This window comes from Pogoniulus pusillus, unplaced genomic scaffold (genome assembly GCF_015220805.1).
Source record: "Pogoniulus pusillus isolate bPogPus1 unplaced genomic scaffold, bPogPus1.pri scaffold_228_arrow_ctg1, whole genome shotgun sequence".
NCBI lineage: Eukaryota > Metazoa > Chordata > Aves > Piciformes > Lybiidae > Pogoniulus > Pogoniulus pusillus.
Window position 1 is genome coordinate 1 of NW_026974654.1, and position 23,330 is coordinate 23,330.

Below are 23,330 nucleotides of genomic sequence, written 5' to 3' on the forward strand. Positions count from 1 at the left end.
CCGGGGGGGGTCTCGGGGGTGGGAGGGGCTCTAGAGGCGGTCCTAGAGCTGGGGGGGGCCAGGGCTGGGCGGGGGTCCCGAGGGGGATCTGAGGAGACCTGGGGGAAGGTTTGGGGGTCCCACGGGCGGCCGCGGGGTGGGTTGTGGGGGGGAGGGGTGTCGTGGGGGGGTCGCGGGGGAGCTCCTGGGGGGGCCAATTTGGGGAGGGGTCGCAGGATATGTCCGCAGCAGCCTGGCCGCCAGCTGCGCCGGGGGCAGGTACCAGGGGTGCATGGTCAGGAACAGCCGCACCAGGTGGGGGTCCCGAACCTGCCCCTGCTCGTCTGGGGGGGGCGGGGGGGGCGTCACCCCCACTTCGGGACCCCCCCAAACCCTTCCCCCTCCCTGACCCCCAAATTCCCACTCCTAGACCCTAAATCCCTCCCATGCAAGACCCCCAAATCCTCTTCCCCAGGGACCCCCAAAATCCCCGCCCGGGACCCCCAAACGTCCCCCCCCGGGACCCCCAAACGCCCTCCTCAGGGACCCCCAAATCCCCCCCCCCGGACCCCCAAATTCCCCCCCCAGACCCTAAATCCCTCCCATGCAGGACACCCAAAACCTCACCCCCAGGACCCCCAGATCCCCCCCCAGGACCCCCCAAATTTGAGGCTCCTCCCAAAATTCTGACCCTGAGGACCCTCCCCCCACAATGCCCCCCCCAGAGACCCCTCCCCACAATGCCCCCCCCAAGCCCCCCCAGACCGAAGGCATCGACGCAGCCCTGCAGGAGCTCCTCCAGGCTGGGGCCCAGCGCCAGGTCCAGGCTGCAGCTCATGGCGGGGGGGGGACCCCAGCTGGGGGGAGACCCCAAAGTGGGGGAGGGGACCCCAAACTGGGAGGGGGAGACCCCCAAAGTGGGGGAGAGAGACCCCAAAGTGGGGAGGGAGACCCCAAACTGGGGGGGAGAGACCCCAAAGTGGGGGAGGGAGAACCCAAATTGGAAGGGGGAAACCCCAAACTGCGGGAGGGGACCCCAAAGTGGGGGGGGAGACCCCAAACTGGGGGGCAGAGACCCCAAAGTGGGAGGGGGAGACCCCAAACTGCGGGAGGGGGAGACCCCAAAGTGGGGGGGGAGACCAAACTGGGAGGGGGAGACCCCAGATTGGGGGTCCCAGTTTGGGGGTCCCAAAGGCATCCCCAGGGTCCCAATTTGGGGGTCCTGCGGGGGGGGTCCCGGGGGAGTTATTTTGGGGGTGCCTCCCCCTCCCCCCCGGGGTCCTGCTGGCCCTGATAAGGCTTCGCTTCCTGCCCCCCCCCGCCCCCCCCGGGGTTCCGGAGCCTTCCCAGGGACCAACTGGGACGGAGTGGGGTGGGGGGGGTTGGGCAGCTCATGGACCCCCCCCACAGTCGAGACTGGTGGGGGTGGTGCCCCCCCCCCATCTTCCATACAGGGGGTAATGGAGTGGGGGCACCCGGGGGGGGCAATGGGGGGCACTGGGCTGGGGGTAACTAGGGGGGACGCAGGGGGGGCGGTGGGCTGGGGGTACCCGGGGGAGGAACGGGGGGGGACTGGGATGGGGGTACCCGGGGGGGGCAATGGGGGGGCTGGGCTGGGGGTATCCGGGGGGGGCACTGAGGGGCACTGGGCTGGGGGCACCCGGGGGGGGCAATGGGGGGCACTGGGCTGGGGGTAACTAGGGGGGGCGCAGGGGGGGCGCTGGGCTGGGGGTAACTGGGGGGGGTCACAGGGGGGGGGCTGGGATGGGGGTACCCGGGGTGGGCAATGGGGGGGCCTGGGATGGGGGTAACTGGGGGGGTCACAGGGGGGGCGCTGGGCTGGGGGTACCGGGGGCGGGGGGCGGCACTGGTAGCACTGGGAGGGGTCCCTGGGGGGGGTCCACACCCCTCCCCCTATTCCCCCCACCGTACCCACCTGCTCCACAGCCGCGGCACGAAGACCCGAAGGGGGCGTGGCCTGCCGGGGCGTGGCCGGGGGAAATAGGAGGGGCTTGGAAGGGTGGGGCAGGGCGGGTGGGGGGGAAGTGGTTTTGTGGTTTACAACAGAAAGGCAGCGGCAGGGAACGCCCCGGGGGGGGCGGGGGGACCCCAAAATAACCCCCCCAGAGCCCCCCCAGCCCCCTCCCCCCCGAACTTCAGATGCCTTTCAAGGCCCCTCCCTGGCACCTAAGGACCCCCCCCCCGGAGCCCCCAAATCCACCCAAGACCCCCAAAACCCTCTGGGGACTGCAAATTTGCCCCCCCCATAAATCCTCCCCCCCAAAGGACTCCTCAGCCCCCCCCAAAAATTCCCCTCCATGAGACCCCCAACTCCCCCCCACGCTGGCCTCAAATTCTGCCCCTCCCCCCACAGACCCCCCCCGAACCATCTCAGGGACCCCCAAAGCCTCTGGAGGGAGCAGGGGAGGGGGGGAAGGGCGGGGGGGGGGCAGCACCAGGGGTTTGGGGTGGGGCACACAACAGAGCCTTTGGCATCGTCTGCCACAGGCAGCTCCTGGCACTGCCGGCACAGACGAGGCTGGAGCCTCTGCAGGTGGCACAGGAGGGCTCTGGGTGGCACAGGAGTCTCTGCAGGTGGCACAGGAGCCTCTGCAGGTGGCACAGGAGGGCTCTGCAGGTGGCACAGGAGCCTCTGCAGGTGGCACAGGAAGGCTCTGGGTGGCACAGGAGGGCTCTGGGTGGCACAGGAGCCTCTGCAGGTGGCACAGGAAGGCTCTGGGTGGCACAGGAGGGCTCTGGGTGGCACAGGAGGGGCTCTCAGTAGCAGAGAGCCCTTCCAGTGGGGCTCAGGGGGCACAGGTGGCACCATGGTGCAGGCACAGCAGGTGGGAGGTTGGAGTGGGCAGTGGCAGAGGGAGGGGTTGGGCAGATGGGCACAGGTCAGTGCCAGGAGCTGGAGCAGGGCCAAGTGCAGGGTTCTGCACTTTGGGCACAGCAGCCCCAGGCAGTGCCACAGGCTGGGCACAGGGTGGCAGAGAGGGCCCTGGGGGTGCTGGTTGGCAGCAGCTGAACAGGAGCCAGCAGTGTGCCCAGCCTGTGGCACTGACTGGGGCTGCTGTGCCAGGGCAGTCCTTGTGCCCCTGTGCCCAGTGCTGTGCCCAGGTCTGAGGTGCTGGAAGGTGCCCAGAGCAGGGCACCAAGGCTGGGGAGGGGGCACAGAGCCCTGTGAGGAGAGGCTGAGGGGGCTGGGGGGGTGCAGCCTGGCCCAAAATGACCCAAAGTGACCCAAAATGGACCCAAAGTGACCCAAAATGGACCCAAAGTGAACCCAAAGGACCCAAAATGAGCCCAAATCGAACCCAAAGTCACCCAAAATGGACCCAAAGTGACCCAAAGTGGACCCAAAGTGACCCAAAGTGGACCCAAATTGGACCCAAAGTGGACCCAAAGGTACCCAAAATGAGCCCAAATGACCCAAAATGAGCCCAAAGTGACCCAAAGTGGACCCAAAGGTACCCAAAATGAGCCCAAAGTGACCCAAAGTGGACCCAAAGTGATCCAAAATGAGCCCAAAGTGACCCAAAATGAGCCCAAAGTGACCCAAAATGAGCCCAAAGTGACCCAAAGTAACCCAAAGTGGACCCAAAGTGACCCAAAGTGACCCCAAAGTGACCCAAAGGGACCCCAAAGTGACCCAAAGTGACCCAAAGTAACCCAAAGTGGACCCAAAGTGACCCAAAGTGACCCCAAAGTGACCCAAAGTAACCCAAAGTGGACCCAAAGTGACCCAAAAGGACCCAAAGTGACCCAAAATGAGCCCAAAGTGACCCAAAATGAGCCAAAATGAGCCCAAAGTGACCCAAAGTAACCCAAAGTGGACCCAAAGTGACCCAAAATGAGCCCAAAGTGACCCCAAATGCGCCCAGAGGCCTCACTTCCGAAGCTCCCTCCCATCCCTGCCGCATCCCAGCCAATCACAAAGGCTTCTTTCCCGAAGTCCCGCCCTTCTGGGCGCGATCCCTGCCGCCAGCCAATCACAAACGTCGCTCCCTGGCGGCCTCTTCCGCCTGCCAACCAATCATAAAGACTCCTCACCGGAAGTCCTTTTTCCTCACAGGAAGTCGCTTTGACCTTACCAGAAGTCATTTTCCCTCACCGGAAGTTAGTATCACTCACCGGAAGTCCCAGTTACTTCCAGGAAGTCAATTTGCCCTCACCGGAAGTCCCTTTGACCTTACCGGAAGTCACGTTGACATCACAGGAAGTTCCTGTCCCTACCCGGAAATCCCAAGTCCTTACCGGAAGTCAGTTTGCCCTCACCGGAAGTCCCTGGTGCGCCACAGGAAGTCCCTTTGCCCTCACCCGGAAGTGACGTGAGGGCCGCGACCGGAAGCGGCGGCGGGCTCGCGCGCGGCCATGGGCTCCTCCAAGAAGCATCGGGACCGCGGCGGGGCCGAGGCGGCCGAGGAGGCTCCGGCGGCGGCGGGGAGCGGAGCCACCCCCGGAGCCGCCGCCGCGGGCAGGCCGCGGGAGCACCGCAAGCATCGGCACCGCGGCGGGGAGCGGCGAGGGAAGCGGAGCCGCTCCCGCGGCGAGAGAAGCGGCGGCGGCGGTGGCGGCTCCGGCGGCTCCGGCTCCGCTGCGTCCTCCTCCCGCCGCGGCGGCGCCTCCGAGGAGCCGGGAAGGAGCCATGGCAGGGGGAGCGGCGACGGCGAGAGGAAGGCGAAGAGGGAGAGGAAGGAGGAGAGAGAGGAGCCCGGTGAGGGGCGGGGGGGAGGGGAGCGTGACCGGGGCTGGGGTCCGGCAGCGCTGCGGTTCTGGGGGCAGGAGGAGGGGGTCGGGGCTGGGGGCCGCAGGGGTCCTTGGGTTGGGAGGGGGCCTGGGGGGCACCAGCGTGGGGCCAGGGAGGGTCTGGGGGAGGGGGGAACTGGAGGGCACCAGTGTGGGGCCGGGGAGGGTCTGGGGGAGGGGGGGACTGGGGAGCACAGTGTGGGTCCGGGGGGGTCTGGGGGAGGGGGGGACTGGGGGGCACCAGTGTGGGTCCGGAGGGGTCTGGGGGAGGGGGGGACTGGGGGGCACCAGTGTGGGTCCGGGGGGGTCTGGGGGAGGGGGGAACTGGAGGGCACAACGTGGGGCTGGGGAGGGCACCAATGACTCTCATTAGCAGCTACTGACACTAATTGGGCATTGATCAGCCTCAGCAGCAATTAGTGATCCTCCTTAGTGTCTCTCGCTGGGGTCCAGTGGCACCCCTAAGGCATTAATGGTTCTTATTGGCTGCTCATTAGGTGCCAATAACTCTCATTAGCAGTTAGTGACGTTCATTAATAACCCCTAAGGCATTAATGGTTCTTATTGGCTGCTCATTAGGTGCTAATAACTCTCATTAGCAGTTAGTGACGTTCATTAATAACCCCTAAGGCATTAATGACTCATTAGCTGCTCATTAGGTGTTAATAACTCTCATTAATAATCAGTGACTCTCATTACACATTGATGATCCTCATTAGCATTTAGTGGCTATCATTAGCAATTAGTGATCTCCGTTAATGGTTTTAATTGGGCATTAATGAGTCTTGTGAGCAATTAGTGACTCTCATTAGCAGTTGATGATTCTCATTAGCAATTAGTGACCCTTAGCAGTTGGTGCTCCTCATTAGTGACTGATTGCTCTCACTGGGAGTTAATGATCTGTGTTTGCAATTAGCAATCTTCATTAATACTTAATTGTTCCCATTAATGAGCATTGATTCTCAGTTAGCAATTAATGACTCCCCAGGTGTTAATGATCCTCTTTATGCATTCACAAACCTCATTAGCACTTAATGATTATTATTAGACACTAATGAGCCTCGTTAGCATTTAATGACTGAGCATTAATAAATGTCATTTACATTCAGTGACTCATTAGACATTAATGAGCCTCATGAACATCTAATGACTGTTATTGGGCATCTGTGAGCCTCATTAGCATTTAATGATTAAGCATTAATGAACTTCATTAGCATTTATTCACTCAGGCATTAATGAACTTCGTTAGCATTTAATAGCTCTTAACAAGCATTAATGATCTGCAGCAGCAATTAATGGTTCTTATTGTCAGTAAATGATTCTCATTAGCATTTAATGACTGTTATTGGATATTAATGAGCCTTGTTAGCATTTAATGGTTAAGCTTTAATAAATGTCATTAACATTCAGTGACTCATTAGACATTAATGAGTCTCATGACCATTTAATGACTGTTATTGAGCATCTATGAGCCTCATTAGCACTTAGTGTCTCTCATTAGCCATTAATGACTCATTAATCATTAATGGTTCCTGGCAGCTGTCAATGGCTCTCAGTGTCCTTCCTCTGCAGCTGCTAATTGCCTCTGGTCGTTAATTGTCTCTCCTTAGCTGCCCCCCCCAAGGCCTCTGGGGCTGAGTCCTCCCTCAGCGTGGAGGAGACCAAGTAAGGACCCTCCTGGGCGCCCACCCCTGGGTGCCCCTCCCTGGGTTTCCCTTACCCATTCTGGTTGCCCTTCAACCCACCCCTGGGTGCCCCTCCCTGGGTGCCCCTTACCCACCCCATGATTCCCTTCAACCCCTATTGGCTGCCCCTGCCTGGATGCCCCTCCCCATCCCTGGCACCCTTTTGCCCTTCTCCTCCCCCTGCAGCAAGCTGAGGGCCAAGCTGGGCCTGAAGCCTTTGGAGACTTCCAGTGCCAAGAAAGGTGAGGATGGGCACAGGGCACTGGGTGGCACTGGAGGGTGCTGGGCAGAGGCAGCTGAGGCTGTGCCCACCCTCCCCCCCAGAGGCTGGCACCAAGGAGGACCCAGTGGCAGCTGAGATCATCAACCCCCTGCTGCTGCGCCAGCGCCAGGAGCTGAGGGAGAAGCTGGCAGCTGCCAAGGAGAAGAGAATCCTCAACCAGAAGCTGGGGTGGGTGCCAGGCGAGGCTTGGGCACCCCCTGTGGTGAGGGGGGGGAGGGAGGGTGAGTGGGCACAGGGAGCCCTTCTTTGGTGCCAGGATGCTGCCTTCATGCCACTGCCAGGTGCCCCCTTGGTGCTCAGTTGGTGCCCCCCTGTCTGCCTAAGTGCCCCTTTGGATGCCCCCACTAATGCCATTTTGTTTGCCCCCTTCAGTGCCCCCCTCCCCGTTTGCTCAAGTGCCCCCTCTGGTGCCCTCCTCAGTGTCCTGCCTGTTTGCCCACCTCCATGTGCCCCCTTGTGTGCCCTCTCCAAATGCCCTTTTTAGTGCCCCCCAAATGCCCTTTGGTGCCCCAAATGCCCTTTCATGCCTCCAAGTGCCCTTTCATGCCCCCCAGTGCCCTTCCATGCCCTCCAAATGCCCTTCTCAAGCCCCCCACTGCCCTTCTATACCTCCCAATGCCCTTTCCTGTGCCCTAAATGCCCTTTTCATGCCCCTGAGCACCCTCTGGTGTCCCTGAGATGCCCTCTCTGATGCCCCCCTGTGCCCCCTGTGTGCCCCCAGCAAGGTGAGGGCGCTGGGGGCAGAGGAACCCTGGCTGGAGGATGCCGCAGCCTGGATCCAGCGCAGCAGGAAGCTGCAGCAGGAGAAGGAGATGGCAGAGAAGAGGGTCAGGAGTGCCCCCCGGGTGCCACCCCCTGCCTGGGTCCCAGCCCCACCCCAGGGTTGCCACCCCCTGCCCGGCTCCCAGCCTCCTCCCCTGGAGGTGCCACCCCCTGCCCGGCTCCCAGCCTCCTCCCCTGGAGGTGCCACCCCCTGCCCGGGTCCCAGCCCCACCCCAGGGTTGCCACCCCCTGCCCGGGTCCCAGCCCCACCCCAGGGTTGCCACCCCCTGCCCGGGTCCCAGCCTCCTCCCCTGGAGGTGCCACCCCCTGCCCGGCTCCCAGCCCCACCCCCTGGAGGTGCCACCCCCTGCCCGGGTCCCAGCCCCACCCCCGGGGTTGCCCCCCCCCCCGCCCAGGTTCTCCCTCCTGGAGATGCCAGCCCCTGCCTGGGTTCCCCCAACCCTGGGGTGCCAACTTCCCCCCGCACTGGCCTCTGGTGGCCCTCAGTTGACCTTCCTTGCCCCCAGGCCAACCTTTGGTGCCCCACAGCTGCCCCCTGGTGGCCTCCCACAGCTGCCCCCTGGTGGCCTCCCACAGCTGCCCCCTGGTGGCTTTTCCCCCCCCTGCAGGCCAAGCTGCTGGAGGAGATGGAGCAGGAGTTTGGGGTCAGCACCTTGGTGGAGGAGGAGTTCCTGAGGAGGAAGAAGGTCTCTTGGGGGGGCCTTGGGGGGACCTTGGGGCCAGCTGAGGCTGGAGCTGAGCTCCTCCTGCCCCCCCCCAGGAGCTGTACAGCTGCAGGGACCTGCAGGGGCTGAGAGTGGAGCACAGCCTGGAGACCTTCCGCGAGGGGGAGACCTTGGAGCTGACCCTTAAGGACAGGGGTGAGAGGGGACAGCCCCTCCCTCTGCCCCCCCCCGCCCCCACCCCTCCCTCTGCCCGCCCCCACCGCCCCTCCCTCTGGCTCCCCTCTCTGCCTCACCCCCCTCCTCCTCCCCCCCTCCCCGCTCCCTCTGCCACCGCCCCCCTTCTCCCCTCCCTGCCTCTCCCTCCCTGCCTCTCCCCACCTCCCCCCCCGGCTGCCCCCAGCGCTGTCTCTGTGCCAGGGGTGCTGGAGGCAGGGGAGGATGTGCTGCAGAACCTGGCACTGGTGGCACAGGAGCAGGCCCAGGAGGGGCTGCAGCTGCGCCAGGGGCAGCCTCACTACGACCCCTACCCCGAGCAGGACCCTGCCAGTGCCACCCAGGTCTGGGCCCACCCCGGGTGGGGAGGCAGAGTCTGGGCTGGCATCTAAAGGGGGCAGGGAGGGGTCACAGAGCCTGGGGTGGCATCTAAAGGGAACAGGGAGGGGCCATGGGCCCTGGGTGGCATCGGAGGGGGCAGGGAGGGGCCCTGGGGGGCATGGGAGGGGCAGGGAGGGGCCCTGGGTGGCATCAGAGGGGCCAGGGAGGGGCTATGGGGGGCATGGGAGGAGCCATGGGGGGCATCAGAGGGGCCAGAGAGGGGCCATGGGGGCATGGGGGGGCAGGGAGGGGCCCTGGCGGGCATGGGAGGGCAGGGAGGGGCCATGGGGGGCATCAGAGGCTGCTTTGGCCCCAAGGTGCTGATCTGGGGGTCCCCAGGGGCCTTTCTGGGGGGTCGAAGCTTTTGGCTGCCCAGGATGGAGCCTTGGGGCCCTGGGGGCTGACTGCTGCCCCCTGCCCCTTCCTAGCCCCCCCAGCCCAAGGTCCTGCTCCCCAAGTACTCAGACCCCCCCCAGCGACCTTCCTTCCGCCTGGGCCCCGGCGGGGGGGCACCGCTGGGGGGAGGCCCTGGGGAGGGTCCCCAAGCTGGAGACCCCCCAGGGCCTGCCCCCCAGAGCCTGCAGCTGCCCCCCCTGCGCCTGGCACCTGAGTACCTGACCCCGGAGGAGATGGTGAGGAGGGGGTGGGCAGTGGGAGGGGCTGGGAGGGGACTGGGAGGGGCGGGGGGGAGGGGCTGGGAGGGGAGTGGGAAGGGGGGGAGGGGCTGGGAGCTTGCTTGCCGTTTAGGGTCCTGGGGGGGTCTTAAGGCTTTTGGGGACCCCTCCCCCCTCCCATCGTCCTCCGTCCCAGGTGACCTTCCGGAAGCCTCGGCGCAAGGTGAGGAGGCTGAGGAGGAAGGCTCTGAAGGCAGACGACCTCCTGCCCCTGGCCCCTGGCGACACCCAGGGGGACTTTGGCTCCAGGTGTGTACTGGGAGGGGTCCTAAGGGGCACCTGTGGGTGCTGGGGGGGCTCTTAGAGTGCTGAGTGTGGACCTGAGGGTGCTCGGAGGGGAAGTATGGGGGAGAGGGGTGGGGTTAGGGTACTAAGAGAGTCCTAAAGGGCACCCATGGGTGCTGGGGTGGGTGCCTTAGGGTGCTGGGCGTGGTCCTAAGGGTGCTGGGAGGGGATATATGGGGGGGATGGGCAGGGTTAGGGTGCTGGGAGAGCCCTAAGAGGCACCCATGGGTGCTGGGAGGGGATATATGGGGGGGTGGGCAGGGATAGGGTGCTGGGAGGGCCCTAAGGGGCACTCCTGGGTGCTGGGAGGGGAGGTATGTGGGGCAGGGGAGGGGTTTTGGGTTCTGGGAGGGCCCTAAGGGGCACCCCTGGGTGCTCTGGCTGCAGCCAGCTCCCTCTGTCCCCTTCCCCCCCAGGGCCCGTGGGCGTGGCCGTCGGGAGCAGGAGGAGGAGGAGGAGGAGGCCGAGGGCAGTGCAGGGGCTGGGGACCCTCCAGCTCCCTCCAGCCCCAGCCAGGGACCCCCTCCCCAGCTCCCCTCTGATGACCCCCGGGTGGAGAACATGGACATCAGCAGCGAGGGTGGGTGGGGAGGGGCACCCAGGGGTGCTGGGGTGGTTCTCAGGGGGTGGGGAGGGTCCTAAGGGGCACCCATAGGTGCTGGGGAGGGTCCTATGGGAGTGAGGAGGGTCCTAAGGGGCACCCAAGGGTGCTGGGGAAGGTACTAAGGGGGTGGGGAGGGTCCTAAGGGGCACCCATAGGTGCTGAGTAGGGTCCTAAGGGGCACCCATGGGTGCTGGGGTGGGGAGTGAACTGAGGGGGTGAGGAGGGTCCTGAGAGGCACCCATGGGGGGTGCTGGGGAGGGTCCTAAGGGGCTGGGGGGTGCCCTGAAGGGGTGGGGAAGGTCCTGAGGGGGAGTGGTGGTGAACTGAGGGGGTGGGAGGGTCCTCAGCAGCACCTATGGGTGCTGGGGGTGGATTGTGAGTGTCTCTTTAACCCTTCCCTGGGGGGGTTGTGCATTGCGGGGGATCCCTTTGGGCCCTCCCTGCCCCCCTCTCCGCCCACGGGTGCCTCCCCCCCCAGACGAGGCAGCGGCGCCAGGGTCGCCCCCGGGGGGGCTGGAGGAGGAGGAGGAGCTGCAGGAGCTGCAGCTGCAGCTGCAGAGGAGTCGCCGCCTACGGCAGCTGCAGGCACTGCGGGAGCAGGGCGGGGGGCAGAAGGTACGGGGTCGGGGGGAGAGGGGGAGAGGAGGAGGAGGAGAGGGGATCTGGGAGGGACGATGAGGAGCAGAGGGGGTTGGGGGAGAGGGAGGGAGTGGGATAGGGAGAGGGGGATGGAGGGGATGGGAAGGAGGTGGAGGGGAGGGGGTTGGGGGAGAGGAGATGAAGGGGAGAGAGTGGGAGAGGAGGATGAGGGGAGGGGGGCAGGGAGAGATGAAGAGGAGGATGGAGGGAGGAGGGGGGGAGGAGGAGATGGGGAGATGAAAGGGAGGGGATGGGGGGAGGGGGCAGATGGGGTGGAGTGACATGCAAAGGGGGGACAGAAGGAGATGGGGAGGGGGAGCAGAGGGAATGGGGGGACCCCTCCCCTCCTACCCTCTCAAGCTCCTCCTGGGGCTGATTTTCACCTCAGTGTCCCCCACCCCTGGGTGCTCCCCGCCCTTTAACCCTGCCCCCCCTCCTCCCCACTCTGCAGCCCCCTGCCCAGGTGCTGGAGCTATTGAGGGGCTCCGGGGGGGGCCCTGGGCCGGACCCCCGGGGAGGCTCCATCGTCTTCAATGCCACCTCCGAGTTCTGCAGGACCCTGGGGGAGATCCCAACCTATGGCCTGGCGGGGAACAGGGAGGAGCAGGAGGAGCTGATGGTGAGGGGGGGTGCACGAGGAGGAGGTGGTGGAAGGGGGAGGGGGGATTAGGTGGGACAGGGGAGAGGTGGGAGGGGCATGGGGGTTTAGAGGGGCTGCATGGGGGGGGACTGAGGGGGATGATATGAAGGGGCTGGAGGTGAGTATCAGGCTCTAGGAGGTGCTAGAAAGCTCCTGCAGTGCCCTGAGGGTGCTGAAGAGCCTCTGCAGCTCCCTGTGGGCTCAGCAGAGGGCACCAGAGAGCTGCTGCAGCTCCCTATGGGATCAGCAGAGGGCGCCAGGGAGCTGCTGCAGCTCCCTATGGGATCAGCAGAGGGCGCCAGGGAGCTGCTGCAGCTCCCTATGGGATCAGCAGAGGGCGCCAGGGAGCTGCTGCAGCTCCCTATGGGCTCAGCAGAGGGCGCGAGGGAGCTGCTGCAGCTCCCTATGGGATCAGCAGACGGCGCCAGAGAGCCCCAGCCGGGCCCAGCCCTGACCTGTGTCTCTCCTCTTGCCCCTCCCCAGGCTCTGGAGCGTTCAGGACCCTCTCCCCCCCCGGGGGAGGCCCCAGAGTCGGAGGGGGAGGAGAACGTTGGCTGGAGCAGTGTGAACCTGGCTGAGGAGAGGCAGCACCAGAACGTGGGCACCAGCCCTGACCCCCACCCCTCCTGCCCTGCGACCCCTAATCCCCCCAAAAAATCGCCCCAAAAAGCCTCCCCGAGGTCCACTCAGACCCCCCCAATAGATCCCAACCCCCCTCAGCTAGACCCTCCCCAATGAGACTTTAACCCCCCCAATGAGACCCCAACCCCCCTAAAATAGACCCTCCCCAGCCCCCTCAAATAGATCCCTCCAAACAGACCCCGACCTCCCCCCCAGCAGACCCCAACACGCCCAAAATAGGCCCTCCCAAGCCCCCCTGAACTGACCCCTGCCATGCAGCCCCCAACCCCCCCAGACCTAAAAGACCCCCCTCGATCAGCCCCCAGCCCCAACCAATGTCTCTGCCACCCATAGGCATCCCCCAGTCCCCACCCATGTCTCTGCCCCACCCCAGGCAGCCCCCAATTCCGCCCCCCCCCCAGTGTCTGCCCCCTAGGTAGACCCCCCCCCCCAGCGACTCCCAACCCCCCCCTGTGTCTCTGCCCCCAGCCCTCAGCCTCCTCCACCACCATCCTGGACGAGGAGCCCATCGTGAACAGAGGCCTGGCAGCTGCCCTGCTGCTCTGCCAGAACAAGGGTGGGCAGGGGGCTCTGGGGGGGCTGGGGGCGTCTGTGGGGGTCTGAGGGCACTGTGCTGGGGGCTGGGGGCTCTGGAATAGGGTCTGGGGGCTGTATGAGGAGGTTTGAGGGTCCCTAAATGGGTCAGGGGTCCCTATGGGAGTGTTTGGGGCCCTATAGGGGAGGCTTAAGGCACTCAAATGGGTCTCGGCTCCTCATGGGGTCCCTATGTGGGTCTGGGGTCCCCATAGGGTCTCTTATATGGGTCTGGGGTCTCTTTCAGGTCCTCTCAGGATCTCTATGGGCCTGGGGTCCTTTTAAGACTCCCTTAGTGTGCATATGGGTCTGGGGTCCCCGTAGGGTCTCAGTATGGGTCTGGGTCCCCATGGAGTCTCAGTGTGGGTCTGGGGTCTTCATAGAGTTCTTATATAGGTGTGGGGTCCCCATGGGGTCTCATTGGGGTCTGGGGTCCCCAGGGCTTCTGGAGACAACCCTGCAGAAGGTTGCCAGAGTGAAGGCTCCCAACAAGAGCCTGCCCACAGCTGTGTACTGCATCGAGGACAAGATGTGAGCCTGGCACCTCCCTGGCACCTCTCCTGGCACTGCCTAGCACTTCCCCTGGCCCCTCCCATACCCCCAGATGCAACCAATTCTCCTCTAGATGCCTCCCCCCCCCGCCCTGCAGATGCCCCTGGGCCCCCCTAGCTGCCACCACTCCCCCCCACCCCTGAGCTCCCCTGCCCACACGGGTGCCCTTGGTTCCCTTGGTGATGCTCTTGGTGCCCATTGATGCCCTTTCTGATGCCCTTGGTGGTGCTTGTGGTGCCCACGCTGGTGCCCGTGCCCACGCTGGTGCCCTGATGCCCACGCTGGTGCCCGTGCTGGAGCCCAGGCTGGTGCCCTGGTGCCCGCCCTGACGCCGGTGCCCCGCGGTGCCGCGGCAGGGCGCTGGAGGACAAGTACAGCCGGCGGGAGGAGTTCCGAGGCTTCACGCAGGAGTTCCGGGAGAAGGAGGGGTACAGGCCCGAGGTGAAGATCGAGTACGTGGATGAGACGGGCAGGAGGCTCACGCCCAAGGAGGTGCCAGCCTGGGGCAGGGGCTGGGAGGGCGCTGGGCAGGCTGCGAGGGTCGCTGGGGTGCACTGGGAGGGCTCCTGGGGGGTTCCAGCTTGCCAAGGAGGTGCCAACCCCCACCTGGTGCTGTGGCCCCCCGTGCCCGCCCCGTGCCCACCCTGTGCTGACTGTGGTGCCCCCCCCGTGCCAGGCCTTCCGGCAGCTCTCTCACCGCTTCCACGGGAAGGGCTCAGGGAAGATGAAGACTGAGAGGAGGATGAAGAAGTTGGACGAGGAGGCGGTGAGGGGGAGGAGGGGCTGGGGGGGGGCATCTTGGGGGCATCTTGAGGGGCTTCAGGGGTGTTTCAGGGTGGCTGGAGGGGGTGTGGGGGGGACTGGAGGGGTCTCAGGAGGGGTTTGGGGAGGGTCTGGGGGGGCAGAAGGAGTTTGGGGGGGGGGGTTGAGAGGGGCTGGGAAGGGCCTGGGGGAGGTCAGGAGGGGGTTTGGGAGCATCTTGAGTCCCTTCAGGAGCACTTTGGCCCCCCCGGGGGTAGGCTGTGGAGGGGTCCCTGTGTGGCTGTGTCCCGGGGGGGGCTGTGGGGGGGTCTCGGGGGGGCGGTGCTGATGCCAGCTGTGCCCCCAGCTGCTGAAGAAGATGAGCTCCAGCGACACCCCCCTGGGCACTGTGGCGCTGCTGCAGGAGAAGCAGAAGGCTCAGAAGACTCCGTTCATAGTCCTGAGCGGCAGCGGCAAGAGCATGAACGCGTGAGGGGGCGGGGCAGTGGGCGGGGCTGCAGGCAGTGGGGGGGGAGAGTGGGAGGGGACTGGGAGAAAGTGGGAGGGGACTGGAGGGAGTGGGAGGGGTCTCAGGGGGCAGTGGGAGGGACTGGGAAAAAGGGGGAGGGACTGGGGGAGTGGGTGGGCACTAAGAGATGGGGAGGGGACTGAGAGGGGAGTGGGAGTGGTCTGGGGGCCAAGGGGAGGGGGACTGAGAGGGAGTGGGCAGGGACTGGGGAATGGGAGGGAGTGGGCGGGGTCTGGGGGGCAGTGGGAGGGGACTGGGAGGGAGTGGGTGGGGACTAAGAGACTGGGAGGGGACTGAGAGGGGAGTAGGAGGAGTCTGGGGTCGCTGCTGCAGAGGAGCTCCTGGCCCGGGGCAGGCTGCGTGGGTCACTGGGAGCGCTGGGAGGGCTCCTGGGGCATGCTGGGAGCTGACCGCTGCCCCCTCCCCCCCCCCCAGGAACACCATCACCAAGTGAGGACTCGAGCGACCCCCCCCAGGCTCTGCCCCCTGCCCCTCCCCCCTGCTCCTGTCCCCTTTGTCACCCCCCGGAGTTCAATAAAGGTCCCCTGGACCCTCCCACCGCGTGCCCAGCGTGGGGGGGGGAGCGGAACAGCGAAATGGCGCGGGGGGGGGGGGGGGGAGGGGGGGGAAGGGAAGCGCCGGGGGGCGCAGCAGGAGGGCGGCGGCCTGAGGGCACCGCTCCCTGCGTGGCAGTGCCGTGCGTGGGCCCACAGCGATGGTGGCCGCGGGGCGGAGGGGGGGGGAGGAGGGACAGGAGTGCGCCAAGATGGCGCCTGGGAGCCGTCCTCGTGCGCTTTGATCCTCCCCTGATTGGCGCTGCGGAGGGAGCGGGGTGGGGGCGGGGGCGTGGCTGGGGGCGTGGAGAGGCGGAGCCTGTGGGGGAGGGGCAGGAGGGCGCCAAGATGGCGCCTGCGAGCCGTCCTCGTGCGCTTTGATCCTCCCCTGATTGGTGCCGCGGGGTCGCCGGAGGGGGCGGGGTTAGGGGCGTGGCGAAGCAGGAGGGGGCGTGTCTGGGGGCGTATCCGGGGGTTATAAAAGGCTCCGCCCCACGGCCCCGCGCGCTGCAGAGGCCCTGAGGCGGCGGCGCGAAGGTGACTGGGGGGGGGGGGTGGGGGGCCCAAAGGTTTTGACCCCTAAAGGGGGGGCAAAGGTTTGAGGGATCCCTCGGGGGGGGCCTCAGGAGGCCTGAGGAGGGTCCTGAGAGTCAATTTGGGTGGGTTCGGGGGGGGAGGGGCTGGGGGGGTGTCCGGGACGGGGGTTTGGGAGAGGGGGTCCGAGGGGGCTGCCTGGGGGGGGGCCTGAGGAGGGGTTCATGAGGAGACCTTTTTGGGGGGGGTCTGAGGATCCTTCCGAGGGGGGGCGAGGGGAAGGGAGTCCGAGGGGTCTTGGACCTGTATGAGGGGATTTGGGGGGCTCCTGGACCCCCACGAGGAGATTTTGAGGGGCCCTAGGGGGGGTCCTTTGAGCCTCTCTCAACGCTTTTGGGGTGCCCTGGGGGGGGTCTTGAGCTCTTCTTAGGAACATTGAAGTGTAGGGGGGGGCAAAGGGGAGGAGCTCGGAGGGTCCCCACGAAATTGAGGGGTACTGGGGGGGTCGGACGCTCCTCAGGAAGAAGTTTTGGGGGTCCCCTCCTTTACTTTTGGGATCCCCTCCGACCCCCTGAATTTTCGCTCCCTAATCCCTTTGAGCGTCTGAGGTCTCCCCTCAGTTTTGAGCCCCCCCCCGCCCTGAACCCCTCCATTTTGGGGTCACTCTCACCTCTTATCCCCCCTCAACTTTTGGGGTACCCCTTCCTGACCCCCCAATTTTGCCCCCCCTTTAAGCCCTTTGACTTCTTAGGCTTCCCCCATCCTGAAGCCCCTAATTTTGCCCCCCCCTTTCACCTTCTGGGTCCCCCCTCCAATTTTGGGCACCCCTAAACCCCTCTGATTTTGGGGTTCCCTCATCCCTGGACCCTCTCATTTTGGGGTCCCCCTTCGAGCTTTTGGAGTCACTCCACTCTGAACCTCTCAACTTTTGGGGTACCCCTTCCTGACCCCCCAATTTTGCCCCCCCTTTAAGCCCTTTGACTTTTTAGGCTTCCCCCATCCTGAAGCCCCTAATTTTGCCCCCCCCTTTCACCTTCTGGGTCCCCCCTCCAATTTTGGGCACCCCTAAACCCCTCTGATTTTGGGGTTCCCTCATCCCTGGACCCTCTCATTTTGGGGTCCCCCTTCGAGCTTTTGGAGTCACTCCACTCTGAACCTCTCAATTTCAGGGGCCCCCACCCTTGGACCCCCTCATTTTTGACCCTCCCTTTGAGCTCCTGGGGTCCCCCCCCCCGGGCTGTGCCCCCTCCTCTAACCCCATCCCCTCCCTCCGTCTCTTGCAGCTCTCCATGGACCCCCCCAGCTGCCCTACCCCTGCTGTGGAACTTTCCTCCCTGGAAGGCACCAAAGCCCCCCTGGAGCCCTCAGGGGACCCTCCCGAGGCCCCCCCGAGCCCCCTCCCTGTCCCTGCCCCCCCCGAAGAGCCTCTGGTGGGGGGGGGGGGGCGATGGGGGAGCGGCCAAGAACGGCTTGGTCCTGAAGATGCCTCCCGAGGAAGAGGAGGAGGAGGAAGAGGATGAGGAAGGAGGCCCCAAGGAAGCCAAACGCGTCCTCGGGGGGGGGGCCCGAGGAGGATTTGGGGGGCTCCGGGGGGGGCGGCAGCCCCCCCAAGTTCACAGGGCTGGGCAAGGAGGAGCTGCTGCGGGCGGCCGCGGCCCCGCCCTGGAGGAAGGCTCGGACCTGCCTCCTCCTCCTCTTCTGGCTGGGCTGGGTGGGCATGCTGGGGGCCGCCGCTGCCATCGTGGCCAAGGCCCCCTCCTGCCGGCCCCTCCCCCCCCAGCACTGGTGGCAGCAGGGGGCGCTCTACAGGGCACCCCCAAAGCAGTTCGGGGGGGACCTGAAAGGTAAGGAGGCGAGGGGGAGGGAAAGGGGCAGGGGGAGAGGGAAAGGAAGGGGGAGGTGGGGGAGAAGGGAGGGGAGGGAAGGGTGGGGGAGAAGGAGAGGGAGGGAGGGGAAGGAGGAGGAGAGGAAGGAAAGGAAACAGGAGGAAGAGGAGAGGGAGGGAGAGGGGGAAAAGGGAAGGGAGAGAAGAAGGAGAAAGGGAAGGGAGGAAAAGGGGTGGGGGTGAAGAGGAGAGGAGAGAGGGAGGGGAAGGGGAGGGGAAGAAGCGGAGAGGGAGGGGAGAAAGGGGAGAGGGAAAGAGAAAAAGGAGAAGGGAAAGGAAATAGCTTAGAAGGAAAGAGGGAAAGGAAGGGAGGAGGGGAGAAGCAAAAAGGAGAGGGAAAGAGGAGAGGGAAAGGAGAGGAAAAAGAGGACGAAGGAGGAAAAGGGAGGAGGAAGGGGAGGAGGAAGAGCAAAGGTAGAGAGGGTAGGAAGGAAAGGAAGGAGTGAGGGGAAAGGAAGTGGGACAGGGAAAAGAGAGGAGGGAAGGGAGAGGGAGAAGAGGGGAAGGGAGGAGGAAAAGGAAGGAAGAGAGGAAGGGGAGGGTGGAAGGGGAAGGGGAAAGGAGCAGGAAGGGAGGGGGGAAATGGGGGAGGGGCAAGAAAGGGGAGAGGAGAAAAGAGGAAATGGGGGGAAAGGGGAGGGAGATTTTGGGGTTCCCAAGGTGGGGGGGTTAGGTGCTGGGGGGGATTTGGGGGTCCCTGGGGGTGTTTGTTTGGGGGTCCCTGGGGGGGATTTGAGCGTCCCTGGGGAGGCAATTGGGGGTCCCTGGAGGTGTTTGTTTGGGGAGTCCCTGGGTCGGGGCCTGGGGGGCACTTGGGGGTCCCTGGGGGTGTTCGTTGGGGTCTCACTGCCCCTCCTCCCCCCCAGGGGTCGCAGCCCGCCTGGAGCACGTGGCCAGCCTGGGGGCTCGAGGCCTGATCCTGGGCCCCCTGCACCCCCAGAACGCCTCTGGGGGGGGGGAGGGCTCCAGGCTGCCCCCCCTGGAGCAGCTGGAGCCAAGCTTGGGGTCCCTGCAGGACTTCGGGGAGCTGCTGCAGGCTGCCAAGAGGAAAGGTGGGGGGCGGGAGGGGGGGAGGGAGAAAGGGGGTCGGGGGGGGAGTGTCAAAGGGGGTCTGAGGGGTCCAATAGAGTCGGGAGGGGGGGAAGGGTTAAATGGGGTCGGGGGGAGGGCAGCCCAAAATTTGGGTCTGAGGCGTCTAAATTTGCCCCACCCCCCCAGGGCTGCAGGTGCTGGTGGACCTTACCCCTACGTTTGGGGAGGGGAAGGTCTGGGGGGGCCTGGCTGAGGACCCCCAGTTCAAGGAACACATGAAGGTAAGAGGGGGTTGGGGGAGGCTGGGGGGGTTTGGGGGTTCCTGGGTCATGTTTGGGGGTCTCTAAGTCAGATATGGAGGTCCCTGTGTGGGCTCTGGAGGGTCCTTGGGTAGCTTTAGGGAATCCTTGTTTGGGTTCAGGGGTCCCCGTTGGGGTTTGGGGGTCCTTGGGTCAAGTTTGGGGGTTCCTGGGTTGGATTTGGGAGTCCCTAGGTCGGGTTTGGGGGTCCCTGGGTTGGATTTGGAAGTCCTTGTCTGGGTTTGGGGGTCCTTGGGTCGGGTTTGGGGGTCCCTGTTAGGATTTGGGGGTCCCTGGTTTGGATTTGGGGGTCCCCGGGTTGGATTTGGGGTTCCCCTGGGGTGGGGGCTGCAGGTGATGTGTGTGGCCGCCAGGGGGCGCTCAGCGCATGGCTGCAGAGGGGAGTTGGAGGCTTCCTGCTGGATGGCATCGAGGAGCTGCCGGTGAGGGGGCGGGGGGGGTGCTGGGAGGGGATCCAGGGGGGCTGGGGGGCGGGGGGTGGAACTGGGGGGGGGCTGGGGGGCTGGGGGAGGCCGGGAGGGGATCCAGGGGGGCTGGGGGGCCGGGGGGTGGAACTGAGGGGTGTTGGGGGGCGGGGGGGGGTCTGTGGTGGGGCTGGGGGGGCCTTGGCCTCCCCTGCCTTGGGGATGTGACCTCGAGGGGGGGGGGTCCCAAATTGGGATCTGGCTCTGGGCTAGAAATGTGGGGCCGGGGGGGGGGCTGTGGGGCACAATGTGGGGGGAGATCCCCATACATTTGGGGCTGGGGTCGCCCTCTGACCCCTTCCCCTCCCCCCCAGCTCTCTCTTGTCTCTGAGTGGCAAAACCTGACCCAGGCCCAGCCCAGCCCCCAGGGGGGCTCCAGGTCAGGACCTCCCCTCCCCTTCCCTCCTTCCTTCCCTCCTCTCCCCTCCTTCCTGCCCTCCCTTTGCCTCCTTCCTTTCCCCTTTTTCTTCTCCTTCCTTCTTCCTCCCCTCTTCTTCTTTTCCTCTCCTTGCCTCTCCCTCCCCTCTCCTGCTTCCTTCTCCCTCCCCCTCCTCCTTCCTTCTCCCTCCCCTCTCCTCCTTCCTTCTCCCTCCCCTCTCCTCCTTCCTTCTCCTTCCCCTCTCCTCCTTCCTTCTCCTTCCCCTCTCCTCCTTCCTTCTCCCTCCCCTCTCCTCCTTCCCCCCCCCCCCCCCTTCTCCCCTCTTCCCCTGCCTCGCGGGGGGCGCTGGGGGACCCCAGACTCACTCTGCCCTTCCCTGCAGGGTGCTGCTGGGGGGTAGTCGCCTGCAGACCCTCCGTGAGCTGCAGCAGCTGCTGGAGACCCTGGGCGGGGCTGGGGGGGGTCCCCTCCTGGGTCGCTTCCAGGAGGCTTTGGGGGACACCCCAGGACCCCTCCTGGTTCCCCAACTGCTGAGTCTGCTGGAGCCAGGAGTGCCTCTGGTCTGGAGTGTGAGTGCCCCCGGGACCCCCAGATCTGCCCTGGGACCCCCTCTGAGACCCCTGAATCCAACCTGGGACCCCCCTGCCCCCCCCTCAAATTCATTCTGCGATGACCCCTGAACCCCCCAAAATTCCATCCTGGGACCCCCCCTCCTTGAGCCCCCACATTTGCCCTGGGACTCCCCTGAGCCCCAACCCAGACCCCCCTGAACCCCCACCCCTTCAGCCCAAGTCTCTCTCAACCCCAAAACTATCTCTGAGACCCCTCCCCTGAGCACCCAAATTCATCCTGGGAGCCCCCCCCAAGCCCCCAACCCTCTCCCCCCAAACCTCCCTGAACCCCCAGACCAACTCTGCCCCCCCCAAGCCCCATCCCTGCTGTGTCACCCCCAGGTGGGCTCCCCCTGGCGGCACCTGGCAGGGTTGGACCACCTGCGAGCCCCCCAAACGCTGCTGCTGCTCTGGACCCTGCCTGGGACCCCTGCCCTCAGCTACGGGGATGAGATAGGCCTGCAGGACCCCCCTGGAGCACCCCGGCCCGGACAGGTACCTGAAGGGGGGGGGGCTGGGGGCAGGAATGGGGCACCTGGGGGGGCTGCAGGGCCCTGGGGGGCTGCTTGGGGCTCTGTGGGGCTGCACTGGTCCCCATGGGGCTGTGTGGGGCTGCATTGGTCCTCGTGGGGCTGCGTTGGTCCCCGTGGGGCTGCATTGGTCCTCGTGGGGCTGCATTGGTCCCCGTGGGGCTCTGTAGGGCTGTGCTGGTCCCCGTGGGGCTGCACTGGTTCCCGTGGGGCTCTGTGGGGCCCTTCTTCCCACCCCGCCCCCATTGGCCCCTCCTCCCGCCCCGCCCCCATCGGCCGCTCTGTCCCCGCAGCTGTCGCCGATGCCTTGGGAGCGGCTGCAGGAGGAGGAGGAGGAGGCGGAGCCCTCGCAGGTGGGCGGAGCTCTTCGGCGGGCAGCGGCCCCGGGGGGTGCTCTTAAAGCGGCAATGGCTCAGGGGTGGGGACCGCAGCCGAAAGCGACCTTCTCTGACGCCCCCAGGCCCCCCTTTGCGAGAGGGGCTTTGGGGTGCTCGGGGAGGGGTCCCAGGGAGGGGTTTGGGGGGGGGGTCCTGAGACGGGTTTGGGGGGTCCTGGGAGGGATTTTGGGGTGCGTGGGGAGAGGTCCTGGAGGGAATGTTTGGGGGGGGTCCTGGGGGGGTGTTTGGGTGTTCCTGAGAAGGGGTTCGGTGTGCCTGGGGAGAGGTCCCGGGGGTGTCTGGGGGGTCCTGAGAGGGGGTTTGGGGGTGCCTGGGGAGGGGTCCTAGGGAGTGTCTGGGGGGTCCTGAGAGGGGATTTGGGGTGCCTGGGGAGGGGTCCTAGGGAGTGTCTGGGGGGTCCTGAGAGGGGATTTGGGGTGCTTGGTGGGGAGGTGTTTGGGGGGGGGTCTGTGAGGGGCGATGTGCCCTGAGGGGGCGGAGCCTGAGAGCGACTCCTCCCCCCGCGTCCCTCCCCGCCCCCTCCCCAGGCACTCCAGACCCCCCCGCAGCTGCTGTCGCTGTGCCGCCAGCTGGGGGCGCTGCGCTCCGCGGAGCGGTCGCTGGCGCTGGGCGCGGCGGAGCCGCTGCAGGCCGGGCCCGGGGCCGCTGCGTTCCTGCGCCGCTGGGAGCAGAGCGAAAGCTTCCTGGTGCTGCTCAACACGGGGGGGGACAGCCTGAGCGCCCTGCCCCTCCGCGACCCCCGCCTGCCCCCCACCCTCACCCTGCGCCTCAGCACGCACCGCGCCCTGCCCCCCGACCCCCGCCTGCCGCTGGCGGCGCTGCAGCTGGGCCCCTACGAGGGGCTGCTGCTCAGCTTCCCGCACCAGCCCTAGGCGCCCCCCGCGACCCCCAGAGACTGTCCCAGAGACTGTCCCCTAGATCCCTAGAGACCCCCCCGGAGACCCCCAGAGACCCCCCCTGGAGACTCCCCAGAGACTCCCCCCTAGGGACCACCCTGCACAGACCTCCCCACAGACTGCTAGGGACCACCCCAGAGACCACCCCACAGATCCCTAGGGACCACCCCCTAGGGGCTCCCCCAGAGACCCTCCCCCCTACACTCCTAGAAACTCCCCCCCAGAGACCCTCCCCACTCACACCCTCTAGAGACTTCCCCCCTAATTGGATCCCTTCCCCCTTCCATGCCACCCCCAGCACCCCAAGACCATTGAGACCCCTCCCCATAACAGGATCAGATCCCCCTCCCCCCCAGCCACCCCCCTGAACCCTGAGACACTTCAGACCCTTGCTGGGACCCCTCCTCACTATTGGGGTCCCCTCCCCACAGTTGAGGTCCCTCCGTTGTGTCCCCCCCCTCACTATTGGGGTCTCCCCCCTCCCCAGCACACAGAAGTGGCCTTAAACCCTCCCCCATACCTCCCCAGCACCCACATCTTTTTGGGGGAGGTCCCCGAGGGGGACCCCCACTCCTCTCACCCCCTTTTGGAGGTAGGGACCCTCATAACACTTCCCCCCCACCACCACTGACGTTTGGGGTGGGGGAGGAGATTCCCACCCCCTCCCCAGTCCTCCACACTCCATTCTCGGGGGGGGGCAGTGTTGGGGGTCCCTGGGGTAGGGGTCTCCAGAGGGGTCTTTGAGGGGTGTTTCCCCCCCACCCACTTTGTATTAAATCAGCTGCATTTGGGCTGTTGCCTTTGGGTTGTTACTTTGGGGGCCTCTGTGGGTCCCTGTGGGGCTCCGTGGAGCTGTGTGGGGCTCCGTGGGGCTCTGTGGGTCCCTGTGGGGATCTATGGAGCTGTGTGGGGCTCTGTGGGTCCCTGTGGGGATCTATGGAGCTCTGTGGGGCTCTGTGGGGTCCCTGTGGGGCTCTGTGGGTCCCAATGGCGCCACCTGGTGGAGCGCAAGGGGCAACCCCGCCTTGGAGGTGCCTAGGGAGGGGTTTGGGGGTGCTGGGGGAGGGGTCCCAAGGGGTATTTGGGGGGGTCCTGGGAGGGTTTGGA

General features: G+C 65.7%; 2 protein-coding genes across 2 annotated transcripts; both read left to right on the top strand.

Annotated features, from left to right (window-relative positions):
• The first annotated feature begins 4,267 nt into the window (after positions 1-4,267).
• On the top strand, positions 4,268-15,175 carry SART1 (spliceosome associated factor 1, recruiter of U4/U6.U5 tri-snRNP). The gene is made up of 20 exons (XM_064141280.1): positions 4,268-4,699; positions 6,342-6,396; positions 6,603-6,658; positions 6,741-6,867; positions 7,421-7,526; positions 8,091-8,168; positions 8,243-8,342; positions 8,565-8,704; positions 9,170-9,373; positions 9,552-9,664; positions 10,117-10,280; positions 10,783-10,919; positions 11,395-11,562; positions 12,067-12,180; positions 12,694-12,781; positions 13,239-13,329; positions 13,707-13,842; positions 14,027-14,116; positions 14,459-14,580; positions 15,056-15,175. The coding sequence occupies exons 1-20, from the start codon at positions 4,357-4,359 to the stop codon at positions 15,072-15,074; spliced, it is 2,451 nt and encodes an 816-aa protein (XP_063997350.1). The 5' UTR covers positions 4,268-4,356; the 3' UTR covers positions 15,075-15,175.
• A 1,950-nt stretch (positions 15,176-17,125) lies between these two features.
• SLC3A2 (solute carrier family 3 member 2) lies at positions 17,126-23,014 on the top strand. Its single transcript, XM_064141281.1, has 9 exons — positions 17,126-17,552; positions 18,460-18,645; positions 18,812-18,906; positions 19,299-19,367; positions 19,724-19,788; positions 20,171-20,357; positions 20,742-20,894; positions 21,223-21,282; positions 21,855-23,014. The coding sequence occupies exons 1-9, from the start codon at positions 17,225-17,227 to the stop codon at positions 22,197-22,199; spliced, it is 1,488 nt and encodes a 495-aa protein (XP_063997351.1). The 5' UTR covers positions 17,126-17,224; the 3' UTR covers positions 22,200-23,014.
• The last annotated feature ends 316 nt before the right edge of the window (positions 23,015-23,330 follow it).